Source organism: Hyperolius riggenbachi, chromosome 4 (genome assembly GCF_040937935.1).
Source record: "Hyperolius riggenbachi isolate aHypRig1 chromosome 4, aHypRig1.pri, whole genome shotgun sequence".
Lineage (NCBI taxonomy): Eukaryota > Metazoa > Chordata > Amphibia > Anura > Hyperoliidae > Hyperolius > Hyperolius riggenbachi.
Window position 1 is genome coordinate 368,026,247 of NC_090649.1, and position 15,907 is coordinate 368,042,153.

The 15,907-nt window shown below is 45.3% G+C and overlaps 1 protein-coding gene across 3 annotated transcripts in view; it reads left to right on the plus strand.

The window, feature by feature from the left end:
* Positions 1–13,893, plus strand: part of ADGB (androglobin) — a 480,816-nt gene extending 466,923 nt beyond the window's left edge. For all 3 annotated transcript variants that reach the window (XM_068231985.1, XM_068231986.1, XM_068231987.1), the window contains 2 exons: positions 1,677–1,860; positions 13,633–13,893. In XM_068231985.1, the coding sequence (XP_068088086.1) occupies positions 1,677–1,860; positions 13,633–13,824 (376 nt within the window). In that variant the 3' untranslated portion in view covers positions 13,825–13,893. The remainder of the gene's footprint in view (positions 1–1,676; positions 1,861–13,632) is intronic.
* Positions 13,894–15,907: the final 2,014 nt, after the last annotated feature.

The following is a 15,907-nucleotide window of genomic DNA, read 5'->3' on the forward strand; positions in this document are numbered from 1 at the left end:
CCTTCCCCACGTACAGTGCTGAGACTGTTGGAGGGTAAGCTCTCTGCTTGTAACTCCTGTTCACATTTGTACATTTATGATTCCACTAATTTGTAGATATTGACAATGGGTTCCAGGCAGGGAGAGGTGAATATACTGTAACCTGATCTGGTTTACAGCTCTGACCCAAGCTGATAATGAGTTCAGAGATTAAAAAAAAAAGGAATTCGGCAGGACAGGGAGACAGTGAGTGAGGGATACTGGCTGTGTGTGATGTATGCATATGTATGGAGTATGTGTGTTTGCATTTTGTGTGCTCTATACGGTATGTACAGATGGCTGTGCTGCTTTTGGATCTGAGAGCTCATGCACACTTATAATGCGCATGCAAATGCATTGTCTCTCAAACCTTTTGGACTCTCCCTGTGCCGTTTTACTCTTAAAAATTCATTTTCAGTTGCAAAAGGCCCAGAAACACAAGAGATGAATGTGTCATCTGTAATAATACATCCTGTCGTGTGGTAACGCAGAGGTTAGAAATGCATGTTAATATGAAAGCTCCATATGTCCATGCACATCACAGAGCATGTGAAGTGCATCAAAGCTGACTGGGTACTCTGTGTATATATAGGGTGCCTACTTAATGTTTGCTTCAGGCAGCAAAAAGTATAGAACCTGCCCTGGGCTCAGTGAATTGGTGCCTGCCTGCCTCTGTCCACCCTTACTGATGTGTTGTAAAGCAACACACACCCCCACCCCACATCAATGTTACATATGGTGAAAAGTGAACACAGAGCGTGTGTGTGTTCAGGACTTTAAAGAGCTTTTTTTCTGCAGATTGTGATTTGGCATATGGGGGTTCAGTAAGTTTTCCCAGTATGGGGCCCTGAAATGTATGATGGCGGCCCTGAGCTTACGCTCAATGATTCATAACTTTATTGCTAGTGACTTTAAGGCAAAACAGATGAACGGGTACAGGGTCTTACGCCAGAATTTGTGGACATAAGCAGCAGCAGAGTTAGTGGATTTCTGCCATCCCCCCCCCCCCCCCCCCCTTTCTGGCACTTTCCCAGTCTTGTCTAGGAGAATGTATTGCTGATGTTTCACAGAGCCTTAAAGTTTACCTAAAAATCGGATTAAAAAAAAGTACATACCTGGGGCTTCCTCCAGGCTGATTGCGCCCTTGCCACCCTCCTTCGCTGCCTGGATTGTCTGCAATTGGCCCCAGAAAGTCATCCATTTGGGGCCATATGGCGCAGGCCAGCCACATGTGCTCCCATCACCTGGAGCGTTCTGTGCCTGCCCAGTAGTACTGTGCAGGCGCAGAACGCTCCCGGTGACGGAGGTGCAAGTGCCGGTGCTGTGCATGTGCAGAATGCCCCAGGCCAGAGGACTTTTCCGGTGCCAGTTGTGGATGATCAATGCAGTGGAGGAGGATGGCAAGAGAGCAATCAGCCTGGAAGCGGCTGGAGGAAGCCCCAGGTATGTATATTTTTTTCTTTTATACTGCCTCAGGTTTACTTTAAGTGTGCCCTAAATGTCTTCCCTAGCTGAGTAATAGTGTGCAGCTCCTAATCAAATGTCCCTTCCAAAGTTTTGAGCTCTGAATGTGTCCTTATTAGTAGTTCTATTAATACATCAATGTATATGCTTTATATGTGTTGTAATAAATGATATATTATCTACCTTTATTTCAGAAAAACAAAGCCAGAACCAGTGTTAAGGGATGAACAGATCATTCAGCAACAAGCATTACAGAAAGCAGAGGAGATCCGACAATTCAGGCAGCTTAGGGAAGAGGTCATGCAGCAAAGAGAACAGGAGCAAAAGTCAAGAAATGTACTGAAACAGAAAGTTCTGCAAATGTATGAAGATTTACAGGTATTTTTGAGTGTGGAGTCGCACTTGCTTGGCTTCCATCAATTCCAGATGGTCAGGTGTGCAGATCTAATAGTCCCGGACACCATGGGACTCAAACTGTGGCAAATGAAGAGAAAGATCCGCACCACCTTCAGAAAAGCTTAGTCTGTTTTATTGGAAAAAAACATACAAATTTAAAAAGAACTTTAAGGCAGGACAGTCCACTGTTTCGGGCTCCTGCCCATCTTCATGCTGCCTAGTTCTGAAGTAACATACAAAAAGTCACACAGTTGGAGGTGTGACTAGATATGTAAATAGGCTGTTTCCCATCAGGTCCTCTAATTAGTATATACTCAGTGATTGGTTGTTTCTCTGTATATATGTTGGTGTTTTTGTATGTTACTTCAGAACTAGGCAGCATGAAGATGGGCAGGAGCCCGAAACAGTGGACTGTCCTGCCTTAAAGTTCTTTTTAAATTTGTATGTTTTTTTCCAATAAAACAGACTAAGCTTTTCTGAAGGTGGTGCGGATCTTTCTCTTCATTTGCCACTGAAGATTTACAGGTAACAGAAGAGGGCAATACTAAACAAAGGAGACCTCCATGCCAAACACTAACTTTGGATTTAGAATATTCACTATGCATTTCTGTTTATGCATGATGAGCACATGTTTTCAAAGAAACTGCAAGGCTAAGTTCACAGTGGTCAGTTGCATGACGCATGCGTTAAAATGAGTGTGAACTGCAATGAAGACTAGACATTGGCATACAAAGCCTGCATGCAGCAAGTTAGAATAATGAGGTCAGTTACAATGCAGTACTTAGAACAGGTGCACAGAATTGTATGGGCAGTGAGGTGACATGCAGAATTATTCTGCAACCCAACTGAACACTTAACTGGCTCGAATACTCGTATTCCACAAAATCTGAGGCTATGGTAGAAAATAAGCATACAACTCAATGTGATGTTAGGAAAAGGTTTTAAGGTAACAAACTAGGCCTGAGGTCTGAGACCACTGCAGAGCTTTCAGGCATGCTTTGGAATCCCCAACGCAGCGGCGTAGAAATCGCTATAGCAACCATAGCGTTGCTATAGGGCCCGCGGCAACCCTACGTCACAGGGGGCCCGCCGCCCTCAGCTAAGAGAGGACTTTTTTTTTTTTTATAATAATGCCGGCGCTCCGGCCCGGCCTCCCCCCCCCCTCCCTGTCTCACCTCGGGGCCCCCCTCCTCCTATTATGAGCGGCGCGGGAGAGCGGCATATAGAGCAGGCTCCGGCGGGAGTTCCAGCAGGCTCAGACGCTAGAGGTCCAGCTGCCTCCGGGCTACGGCGTCTCCTCTGTATGCTGCTCGAATGCGAGCAGCATACAGAGAGAGGAGACGCCGTAGCCCGGAGGCAGCTGGACCTCTAGCGTCTGAGCCTGCTGGAACTCCCGCCGGAGCCTGCTCTATATGCCGCTCTCCCGCGCCGCTCATAATAGGAGGAGGGGGGCCCCGAGGGAAGGCAGGGAGGGAGGGAGGCCCTACCCCACTAAGCCACTCGTCTGCCCACTCACCCACCCGCCCCGGCTACCTAACTGTCCACCCACCCGCCCCTGCTACCTAACTGTCCACATACCTGGGTACCTAACTGTCCACCCGGCTACCTGGCTACCTAACTATCCACCCACCCGGCTACTTGGCTACCTAACTATCCACCCACCTACCCGACTACCTACCTGTCCACTCACCCGGCTACCTGGCTACCTAACTGTCCACCCACCCACCCGGCTACCTGGCTACCTAACTGTCCACCCACCCAGCTACCTGGCTACCTAACTGTCCACCCACCCACCCGGCTACCTAACTGTCCACCCACCCACCCGGCTACCTGGCTACCTAACTGTCCACATACCTGGCTACCTAACTGTCCACCTACCCGGCTACCTAACTGTCCATCCATCTACCTGGCTACCTAACTGTCCACCCACCTGGCCACCCAGCTACCTGGCTACCTAACTGTCCACTCGGCTACCTAACTGTCCACCCACCCGGCTACCTACCCGCCCACCTGGCTACTTAACTGTCCACTCACCCACCCGGCTACCTAACTGTCCACCCACCCGGCTACCTACCCGCCCACCTGGCTACCTAACTGCCTACCCGGCTACCTAACTGCCCACCCTCCCACCCGGCTACCTAACTGACCACCTGGCTACCTATATGCCTCCCCTCCCATCCCTCTACCTATCTGCCTACCCTGCCCGCCCGTCTACCTATCTGCCTACCCTGTGGGGAAATCTGCTGACAATCTGGTTGCAATTTGTGGGGAAATCTGCCACCAATCTCGTTGCAATTTGTGGGGAAATCTGCCACCAATCTCGTTGCAATTTGTGGGGAAATCTGCCACCAATCTCATTGCAATTTGTGGGGAAATCTGCCACCAATCTGGTTACATTTTATTGGGAAATCTGCCCACAATCTGGTTGCAATTTGTGGGGAAATCTGGCAACAATCTGGTTGCATATTGTGGGGAAATCTGGCAACAATCTGGTTGCATATTGTGGGGAAATCTGGCAACAATCTGGTTGCATATTGTGGGGAAATCTGGCAACAATCTGGTTGCATATTGTGGGGAAATCTGCCAACAATCTGGTTGCATATTGTGGGGAAATCTGCCAACAATCTGGTTGCATATTGAGGAAATCTGCCAACAATCTGGTTGGATATTGTAGGGAAATCTGCCAGCAATCTGGTTGCATTTTGTGGGGAAATCTGCCGACAATCTGGGTGAATTTTGTGGGGAAATCTGCCGACAATCTGGGTGCATTTTGTGGGGAAATCTGCCGCCAAACTGGGTGCATTTTGTGGGGAAATCTGCCGACAATCTGGGTGCATATTGTAGGGAAATCTGCCGACAATCTGGGTGCATATTGTGGGGAAATCTGCCGCCAATCTGGGTGCATTTTGTGGGGAAATCAGATTTCTCCACAAAATGTTTGGGTGGGAGGTCTGAGGTCCGTGGGGTTGGAAGGTTGTGGGGGGGGGGGGGGGCATAATTTTTTTTTGCTATGGGGCCCAGTCATTTCTAGCTACGCCCCTGCCCCAACGATTTCTAAGCTAATAAAAATCAATGGAGGTGATCCCACAGGAGCAATTGGCTGAAGCCTATCACAGCAGATCGCTGTAATTTGCTGACGGGGGGAGGGAGAATAAGATAAAAAATACACATATTTATAAAAAAAGGAAATATTGATTAAAAAAAATAAACAAACATCCCAGCAGGGATGAGAGACCACCAACAGAGAGCTCTGTTGGTGGGTAGAAAAGTGGGATCATTCGTGTGCTGAGTTGAAGGGCCCTGCAGCGAGGCCTTAAAGCTGCAGTGGCCTAATTAGCAAAAAAGGCCTGGTCTTTAGGGAGGTTTAAGCCCGTGGTCCTTAAGTGGTTAAACAGTAAGAAGATCACCCTAAAAGAAAAATAAAATGTGCACATAGTGGCAAGTACCATATATAAAATCAACAGCCAGCACCCCGTGCTGCCCTCCAGGGGGATGTGCCACCACCTTTGGGATACTTAGGGTAACTCTCCCCCCTCCTGAGTACACTCACCTTAGGCGATTCCAAAGTTCACATAAGAATACTTTATTCAAACTTGCATCGGCAAAGCAGCTTGTAACAGACCTCTCTGCACATCTCTGCCTGCACCATCCCGTAGCATCAGCGTGCTGCCTGGCTACAGTGCTGAAACTGAGATGCACATATAGTAGAAGCAGAGAGAGCTATCTAGTGATCACTGGATACATTTTAATATATAAATACAGCAGCTATACAATAAAATGCAATGGCAGCTTTCCGAGCAGATAGACTGTAGTTTGGGAACTTGCAATTTGTAAACAGACAATATTAGTTGTGCACAAAAGCAAATATGGTAACTGTATGGGTAATGCAAAGTAGGAAAACACATCTTTATTGAATTTTATATCAGAGTTTATTCCCGCTTTATGTAAGATGAACAAGCTGCTCAGGTAGTGTTCTAACTTAAGGTTTCCATTAATATATTAAAAAGAAAAAAAAGGAGTTATTAGTTGCCCAGCAAGGGGAATCATACCAGTCACTCCAGAATCTGTACATTAAAATGTAGTTGAAGGACTTCCGGTTCCGGCGCCCGTGCATGAGGAGCTAGGAGAAAGAGCTCCGGCTGGCCGAGACCCGCATTAGCTGCCACACCTCACCAAACGCCCGACTAGACGCCAAGATCGCTTCCCCGGAACACCGGGAAGACAAGATACGCACCAGCGCGGCTGAATGGAACGGTTCCTCACCCGCCCTGACAGTCACACAGTGGGAGACGCGAGATCCAAGATGGCGGGCGGCAATACAAAGAACAGGCCTGACGGCGCCTCCAAGCCTGATAAACGCAGCCAGGGGCAGCGACCACCAGAGCCAGAATACGAGTCAGAGGAGGACAGACTCTCAACAGAGGGTAAGACATACACCCCAGAAATAGATTATAAAAGATTGGCAGCTGAAATGAAGCGTGTGCTACTTCCAGATATAAATGACACAATACAGGAAGCCATTACCATCTCACTTAAGAGAATACATAAAGAGCAGCAAGCTCAGGCCAAAAGAATTACTGAAGCAGAAAAAAGAATCTCAGACTGTGAACAAGCTTTAGAGACTGCTAATGATCGCATTGAAAATCTAGCTAAAGACAATAAAGAAGCATATGACAGAATTGAGGATCTGGAAAACAGATCGAGGCGCAGCAACATACGCGTTGTAGGTCTCCCTGAGGAATTCACCCAAGACCAGCTACATGCAATCTGCGCAACAGATATTCCTGCTTTGCTAGGCCTTACCGTCCCAATAAAAGTAGAGAGGGCACACAGGGTGGGCCCCTTGAAACCAAAGCAGCAAGCAAAGATGCCTCGCATGATCATGGTGAAATATCTAGATTTTGCAGATAAGGCGGCCATTATGACAGCCTACAGATCCCTAAAGCAGGACTTACTTTTACAGTCTTACCACATCAGATTGTTCAACGATTACTCTGCAGAAGTCTCACGCAAAAGGCAAGCCTTTAGCAAAGTCTGCAGCGCACTTTTCAATAAAAAGCTCAAGTTCACACTGGCATATCCTGCAGTACTCAGAGTCACAGATCTCAATAACAAGATGCACACATTCCATGCCCCAGATCAAGCGCTATCTTTTGTAAAATCTTTAATCACAGAGGAAAGTGACGGCAGGCTCTCACAAAATGACTGAGGGGGTGAATCCCTTGAGACATATGGTGAAGTGTCGCTTGACTAATTTCATGAAGATGACTGCCTGTCTGTGCTGTTGGAGGGGCTCAGTTTCTGATACCAGCAGCTAAAATATGCTTTAGTGTTTTTTAGTTACTCTGTTTCCAACTGGCCTGTTTAAAATGCTAACTAAGCGGTAGTGGGTCTTGTGGCTATCGGAAGTTAAGGTGATGAAAGCACGGGGAAGAAGTGAAGTCACGTATGTAGTTTCAGGGGTTTTAGAGAGGAGGGGCGGGAGTTTTGGTTATGGGAATTGGGTTTTAGATAGCTGGGAAGGGTGGTTTGGTCTCTCTGCTCTAGGGAAAGGGGAATTAATCTATACATGCTGTGTATGTAATATCCTGCTGTCCAGCTGCTATCTGATCACGACTGACAAAATAACATGAAAATAATCTCGTGGAATGTAAAGGGATTGAAATCGCCTAACAAACGGGCTAGGGTATTAAAACATCTACAAAAATTAGGTACTGACATTGGCCTGCTACAGGAAACACATTTGTCCTCAGACCAATTTCAGTACATGAAAAAGCGTTGGGTGGGGGCAGTTTATGGCTCTCCTGCAGTCCACAGGAAAGCTGGGGTCCTAATTCTAATCGGAAAACAACTACAATACCAGGTTGTGCTGACTGAATGTGATCAGGATGGCAGATGGATCAGAATGGAGATTCAAGTGTCAGGAGAAAAGCTCGTGATATACAATATATATGGTCCAAATGGGGAGAATAGGGAATTTTTTGCTTCACTACTGACGCAAATTAATAAAGAATCCACAAACTCGCTAATAGTGGCTGGAGATATGAACTCGGTGATAAACACCGTAGAGGATAGAAAACCAGCCATCCCACACCCAAGGCGCTCGGACACCAGGCTTATACCTCTTCTGGAAGCCACAGCCTTAGTTGATATATGGAAACACTTCCACCCCTCGGACCGCCAGTTTAGCCTCTATTCCCCACCTACAAAATCCTTTTCACGCATAGACTTATTTCTGGTCCATGAGTCCCTATTACACAAAATAGAAACAACATCTATAGAAGACATATTGATATCTGACCACGCACCAATTTCCCTAAAATTCGCAAACTCAATACCCAGGGCCTCACAGGCGTTGTGGCGCTTTCCGTCTCAACTCTATGGAGATGAAGCCTTTGAAGCATCAGTAATAAATTGGTGGCAAGAATATTCGCATGACAATAGGCAACACAAGGACAACCCGTTTCTATTTTGGGAAACTGCCAAAGCAGTGCTTAGAGGCAGAATTACGGCCTATCAGGCCACAAAGAAAAAAACAATAAACAAACACTATCATGATATGATCATAAAAACGAGATCAGCATACATTCAATTTTCCAAATCCCCTACTGACAAAAATAGAGAGATATGGCTAAGAGAAAAAATGATAGCGGATATGTGGTTCAAAGCAAAAGCAGATATCAATAGGTCCTATATGGAACTTAAATGGTTTAAACATGGTGAAAAAAGTGGGAAGATTCTGGCCAACATAGCAAAGGCTCAAGACTGCAGAAATCGAAAGCCAATTGTCCTTAAAAATGATCAGGGCCAGCCAACAATGAACCCCAAAGAAGTCTCAGAGATATTCTCTAAATACTTTCAAAAATTATACTCGAAAACGAGACAATCTTCTGAAGGCCTAGATGCATTTCTAAAAAAAATGAACCTTCCCAAAATTACTCAACCTGATAGAGACCTTCTGAATGCCCCCATCACGGAAGCAGAAATCCTGAGTACAATAAAGAACCTGAAAAACTTTAAATCCCCGGGACCTGATGGATATACTGCTGAATTTTTTAAAATCCTCAAGGGTGAGATTAGCCAACCCTTAACCGAAGTCTTTAATAAAATATTAACAAATAAACAATACTTACCTACGGGTACCCTAGCCTATATCAGGCTTATACCTAAAGAAGGCAAGGATTCTACAGATCCTGCATCTTATAGACCAATCTCGCTCCTAAACCAGGATGCAAAAATATTCTCAAAGATCCTGGCAGAGAGACTGGCCACAATACTCCCCTCACTAATTCATCCCAATCAAGTTGGCTTTATTAAGGGAAGGGCAGCAGTCACGAACATAAGGAAGGTGATATTACTGTTGGAGCATGTCCGGGCTTACCCCAAATCCAATAAAAACGCAGCCATTCTCTCATTAGATGCTGAAAAAGCATTCGATAATGTAGAATGGGATTGGCTGGACATGCTCTTGCAGAATCAAGGGTTCCAGGGACCTTTTTTAAATGCCATTAAAGCCATATATGACTCCCCCAAGGCCCAAATATTAGGTCAAAGTCATATTTCCAATCCCTTCTCTCTTGAAAAGGGAACAAGGCAGGGGTGCCCCCTTTCTCCCCTTCTTTTCAACTTAGCAGTAGAGCCATTAGCCAGAATACTGAGAAAAGAAATATCCGGAATAAGGGTGGGGGAAAAAGGGGTGCAACAATGTCTCTTTGCAGATGATATCATAATATTTCTCTCCGACCCCATAAATCAGGTACCTGAGATCTTTAAATTAATCCATGACATAGGCTATTGGTCGGGTTTCAAAGTTAATATAGGTAAAAGTACGCTGATGCCACTATCAAAAATGGCAGAAGTCAAAAGCTGGGAGGCCCTGGGGATCAATATAAATAAAATCAGCCTTAAGTATCTCGGTATAAACATAACTAGAGACCCCACCCAAATTTATAAAGCAAATATCACCCCGCTTATCAAAATGTTCTTGATCAGCTAAATAAATGGAGCAACCTCCCTCTGGGACTGGCGGGTAGAGCGGCTCTAGTTAAAATGTTTTTGATGGGGAGACTATTATATCCGTTACAAACTCTACCGCTTTTATTTAAGCACAAAGATGTACAAGACATAAATTCAGCCTTTGGGAAATTTATATGGAAAAACAAAAAACATCGGGTATCCCTTCAAAAATTAAAAGTGACCAGGGATTTTGGAGGGTTAAACCTACCTGACGTAAGATTATATAATCTGGCCGCTCTGCTGCGCCATGTCCAAGACTGGGTTTTTAAAACACATGCTTTCTCCAACTATGCTCTGGAAGCAGAAATGGCTCTACCTTGGAGCCCGGTGGGACTATTACACTCAAAATTCAATAGCATCCCAGTTCGCCTTAAACAAAATATCCTATTCAGGGACACAATACAAACATGGAGAGCTGTCAGAAAATTATTCAAATTACCTTGCCTAGTATCAAAATATATGCCCATTTGGGGGAACCCAAATTACCCCCCGAGTATACAGCAGGAGACTTTCCATACGTGGGATAGCAAAGGTTTATCAAATCTAGGGGGAATGTTTCACTTAGACAGGGGTACTTGGTTTAAGTTCTCTGAACTACAGTGTAAGTTTGGAATAACTAAACGAGACTTTTTAGCCTTCATGCAAATAAAATCCATGACTGGAGCGCTAGTGATTGATAAGTCAAAAATAGCCACCCCCAACGCCCTAGATAGAATTATTGGACCTTGTACACCGCCGAGATCATTGTCTGATATCTATAGAGGTCTCAAAGCCTATACATCTTTAAACGCAAAGGAGTTATTATGCAAGCCATGGAAAAAGGAATGGGCGAGTGAAAACCTGGCAGAGATACTACTAAGAGGCCATGAAAAATTCTGCTCACTCATTACAGCCGAAACCTGGAGAACGGCAAATCTCCTGCTGATTCACAAAGCCAAATACGCGTACAACATAAAATATAAAACGCCGCCACCTCAATACAATCCGTGGTGCCCCAAATGTAAAGAGCCGGAAACTAATATGATGCACTGTCTGTGGCAATGCTCACACATAAACCACTTTTGGGACAAGGTATGCAGGTATGCCAACCTAGTGTGCAACAAGGACATTGCCAAACAGAAAGATTTGTGCGTATTCAACCATTTTGAATCCAGAGACTCAATGCCAAAATCAATGCCGTCAGACTTATATCACTTAATACTAATTGTAGCAAAGAGAGCTATTTTCCAACAATGGATTACCTACGATTACCAATGTCAAGGAAGAACTTCTCAAACTATTTCTACTGGAGAAATTATACACTTTGCAAAGCAAAGAAAAAAGGTCTAACAAGTTCTTCAAGATATGGAGACGTTTCATCCAATTTAATTTCAATCAACAGGAAATAGATACTCTCATGGAAAATTTCAAATACTCCACATGGTACTGCACTCAACAACTCCTAGGCACATTAGGAAAACTTCAAATCTCGGGCGGTCTAGGCACCCAAGGGCAAAACTCCTAGACCCACGGCAGTATTCTCAGGTTACTATTTTGTTTTAGTGTTTAAGAAGCAGGGAAGAAAGACTCGTTTTCCCATTTCCTTCTGGAGTTAGGGTAGAGAGACCAAGGGAGGGATAGGGTGGGAAAAAGGGGTTGGGGGGGGGGGGGAGAGGCTGGTACTGTTTATGAAACCTATGCAAGAAATCCACTGTTGTATCCAATCTCTATTTCTGTTCTTGTATGATGTTATGCAAAAATTGATGCAGGGGCGTGTCGCCAAAATGCTGGATACATGGCACACCTTGTATAGTATGTCAAAATATTATTGGAAAAAATTCAATAAAACACTTTAAAAAAAAAAAAAAAAAAGTTAACTTATGAATCCTGTCTGTTGCATGGAAACCATAATATCTGTAGCATGGAAACCACTTACCCACTTAACGACCAGCTAACGGCGATAGGCGGCGGCTGGTCGTTTGTGGTTTTACATGGAAACGTCTGCTTGTTCCATGTCAGTTCACGGAAGATGTCTCCGTGATCTGCCTGCGAGCCTCCAATCGTGGCTCGCAGGCTAATTGTAAACACACGGGGAAGAAATCCCCGCTGTTTACATCAATACGGCGCTGATGCGCAGCAGCGCCTTAAAGGAGATCGGCGATCCCCGGCCTCTGATAGGCCGGGGATCGCCGCCGTGTGATAGGCTGAAGCCTATCAGAGGCGGCGCAGGACGCATCACCGTCCTGTGCCGCCCATGGAGGGAGAGGTAGGGCGGGAAGGAGAGGGAGGGAGGAATCGCGCTGAGCCCCCCCCCGTTCGGCCACACGGAATGGCGGCGATCATACGTCCCCAGCAGGTCATCCCCCTAGTGGGGAAAAAAGGGAAGAAGTCTGATCGCCCTGCCATTTACACGATCTGTGCTGCGGGCTGGAGAGCCCACGCAGCACAGATCTACAAAACATAGCCCGGTGGATAAGTAAAGGTACAGGATCCTGTCTAATTTTTTCATTTTGTCATTTAGAAAAACAAAATTGAAAACATCTTATAGTTTCAATCACTTTACATCGGGTCGTCTACATTTTGCCAATAGCTACAGCTTGTAAAATAACTAACACATTAGACATTGTTTTAATGTCTCATCACACAGATGATTGAAACTCTGAATTCAAGAAGGATGATAAACCGTAAAACCGTTATAAATCAAAAACAATTAATCTTATACTATTCCAAATAAAATCAAAGAAATTCTGTTATGTACAGTCTTTTCACTGCCAATAAAGATTGGCAATGGCAGCTTCACTATTTTTGTACTTAGAGTCCATCCACATTAACCACTTGCGGACCGCACACTCATACCGCGCGTCGGCAAAGTGGCAGCTGCAGGACCAGCGACACAGTTCTGCGTCGCCGGCTGCAGGCTAATTAATCAGGAAGCAGCCGCTCACGCGAGCGGCTACTTCCTGTCAATTCACGGCGGGGGCTTCGTGAATAGCCTGCGGGCCGCCGGTCACGGCTCACAGGCTAAATGTAAACACAAGCGGAAATAATCCGCTTTGTTTACATTTTTACAACGCTGCTACAGTAGCAGCGTTATAGTAGATCAGCGATCCCCGGCCAATCAGCGGCCGGGGATCGCTGTCACATGACAGCGGGGAGCCTATTAGAGGCTGCACAGGACAGATCCGTTCCTGTGCAGCATCCGATCTCTCGGGCAGGGAGGAAGAAGAGGGAGGGGGAGAATGTCGCCAAGGAGGGGGGCTTTGAGGTGCCCCCCCCCGCCACCCACAGCATGCAGAAGCGATCAGACCCCCCCAGCACATCATCCCCCTAGGGGGGAAAAAGGGGGGGCGATCTGATCGCTCTGCATGCCAGCTGATCTGTGCTGGGGGCTGTAGAGCCCACCCAGCACAGATCTGAAAATACAGCGCTGGTCCTTAAGGGGGGGGGGGGGGGGTAAAGGCTGGGTCCTCAAGTGGTTAAAGGCAACACACCATTGCACACCACTCTGTGCCATCACCTAGGCTCTCCTTTTACTTTACTGGCCCTATTCACAATGTGGTCAGGCTCATATTAAGGCGATGGAGACAGACAGATTTATTTGCATCAGTTATATAGTCTATCACTGCTCCATGCACCACCATGGCCAGCAGTGTGCAGAGTACTGATAATGCAGTATAAACAGGCCTAAATGATTGATTGTCTTTAAGAGCCAGTTTAATTAATATCAGATCATATATAATTGCTATCTTTTCCTTGCAGATGTCCCTAGATAATGCCCGTGAGAGGATCTTCAGTACCCGAGAGTCATACCGAAATAAGCTGTTAGAAGCTGAGAAAAGACAACAGGATGCTCAGACAGCCAGTAATGTTGTTGCTTCTACTGAACAGGAAAAGAAAAGTCCTTCAGCCCAGAAAAGGAAGAGTGCAAAGAGTGGCGGGAAAAAGAAATAGAACTATCAGCTTTGCCTACAGATACTTTGTTAATATGAACTCAAATAAACTAAGTTTAGGATATCACTATCCCACTCTCACTCATGACTGGCATTTTAAATTAAATTGGTGACCCTTGGTAACTATTTCAAAAAGAGAACTTGCAGTTATTTGACTTTCTCAGTGCTGTTTCTATATATGCTTCTTGGTTTCTTCCAAAACACCCATTAGTGTGGACATGGACCCCTAAAATGGAAAACTATGGGCTTCATTCAGTAATACTGCAGTGAGCTGCGATACCTAACAGTTAAATTACCACCAGCAATTACCACAGGTTGCTGTGTATCTAATTCAGTAAACATATATGCGGTTTACCTTAAGTGTTATGACTACTCTCAGCATGTGCTGAAGCTGACTGAACATATTAGGTACTCAAACATATCCCGGGAAGCTTACCATGGTGCTAAAATATGTCCAGCCGCATGCAATGCCAGGATGATTCTCTATCAGTCCCACACACCAGATGTAACAGTTGGTAATGAGTAGCTTTTCCTGCGTTTGGGTTATTCAAAGTACTACAAAATTGCATACCAAACATGGGGGTTGATTCATTATAACAAATAGCATGCCTTATCAGAGTTAAAATACCTTATTATTATTATTATTATTATTATTATTATTTAGTATTTATATAGCGCCGACATATTACGCAGCGCTGTACAATGTATATATATGTATTGTATTGTCGCTAACTGTCCCTCAAAGGAGCTCACAATCTAATCCCTACCATTGCCATATGTCTATATTATGTAGTGTAAGTACTGTAGTCTAGGGCCAATTTTTTAGGGGGGAGCCAATTAACTTATCCGTATGTTTTTGGAATGTGGGAGGAAACCAGAGTGCCCGGAGGAAACCCACGCAGACACAGAGAGAACATACAAACTCTTTGCAGATAGTGCCCTGGCTGGCAAGGCGAGAGAGCTAACCACTACGCCACCGTGCTGCCCACCTTATCAGAGTTAATGTGCCTTATCAGAGTTAACCTGCCTTATCAGAGTTAGTGTGCCTTATTAGAGTAGCATACCGAGCACTACGAACTTATGCCTGCTAATTGGCAATGATGAAAGCTCCACTCGTCCTGCCCTGAGCCCCTACAGGTCCAATCACTTTAAAAGATACCCAAAGTGACGTGTGACATGATGCGATAGACATAGGTATGCACAGTGCCAAGCACACTAATAACTATGCTGTGTTCCTTTTTTTCTTTCTCTGCCTGAAAGAGTTAAATATCAGGTATGTAAGTGGCTGACTCAGTCCTGACTCAGACAGGAAGTGACTACAATGTGACCCTCACTGATAAGAAATTCCCCTTTTTACCTCTTTCTTGCTCTCAGAAGCCATTTTCTGCTAGGAAAGTATTTCATAGTTGGAATTTCTTATCAGTGAGGGTCACACAGTAGTCACTTCCTGACTGAGTCAACCACTTACATACCTGATATTTCACTTTTCAGGCAGAGAAAGGAATACAGCATAGTTATTTGTGTGCTAGGCATTGTACATACACATGTCTATCTCATCATGTGACATGTCACTTCGAGTATCCTCTAAACAGTTCATAGATTTTAGCTCTGGCATACTTCAATGAATGTGTCATTGAGCAAAAACAATAAAACAGTTAAAACTTAGAAAGTAGATTTAAACATAAAATAAAACTGTGGAATATCTTAAAAGGTCAATTTTAGGAGAAGGAAGATAAATGCAATCGTTTATTTCATTCGTTTATTTCCTTTAACTACCTAACAACCGTGTCGCGCCAATGGACGTGACCGTGGCGGCAGCCCCAGGACCGCCTAACGCCAATTGGCGTCAAATCCTGGGGCCGGCTACTGCAGGAGATCTCCTGCTTTGGGGGCCGAGCTCTGCCCCGCCTTCAGTCTCCAAGCGGCGCTCGGGAGAAGGTTAGACGGCGAAACTGCTGTCTTTTGACTAAGTACAGCACTGCGATCTGCAGAAGCGCTGTACTGGGGACAGCCGTTTGACATGACTGTCCCCCTGGGACACAGGAGAGCGATTGGCTCTCATAGGCTGAAACCTATGACAGTCG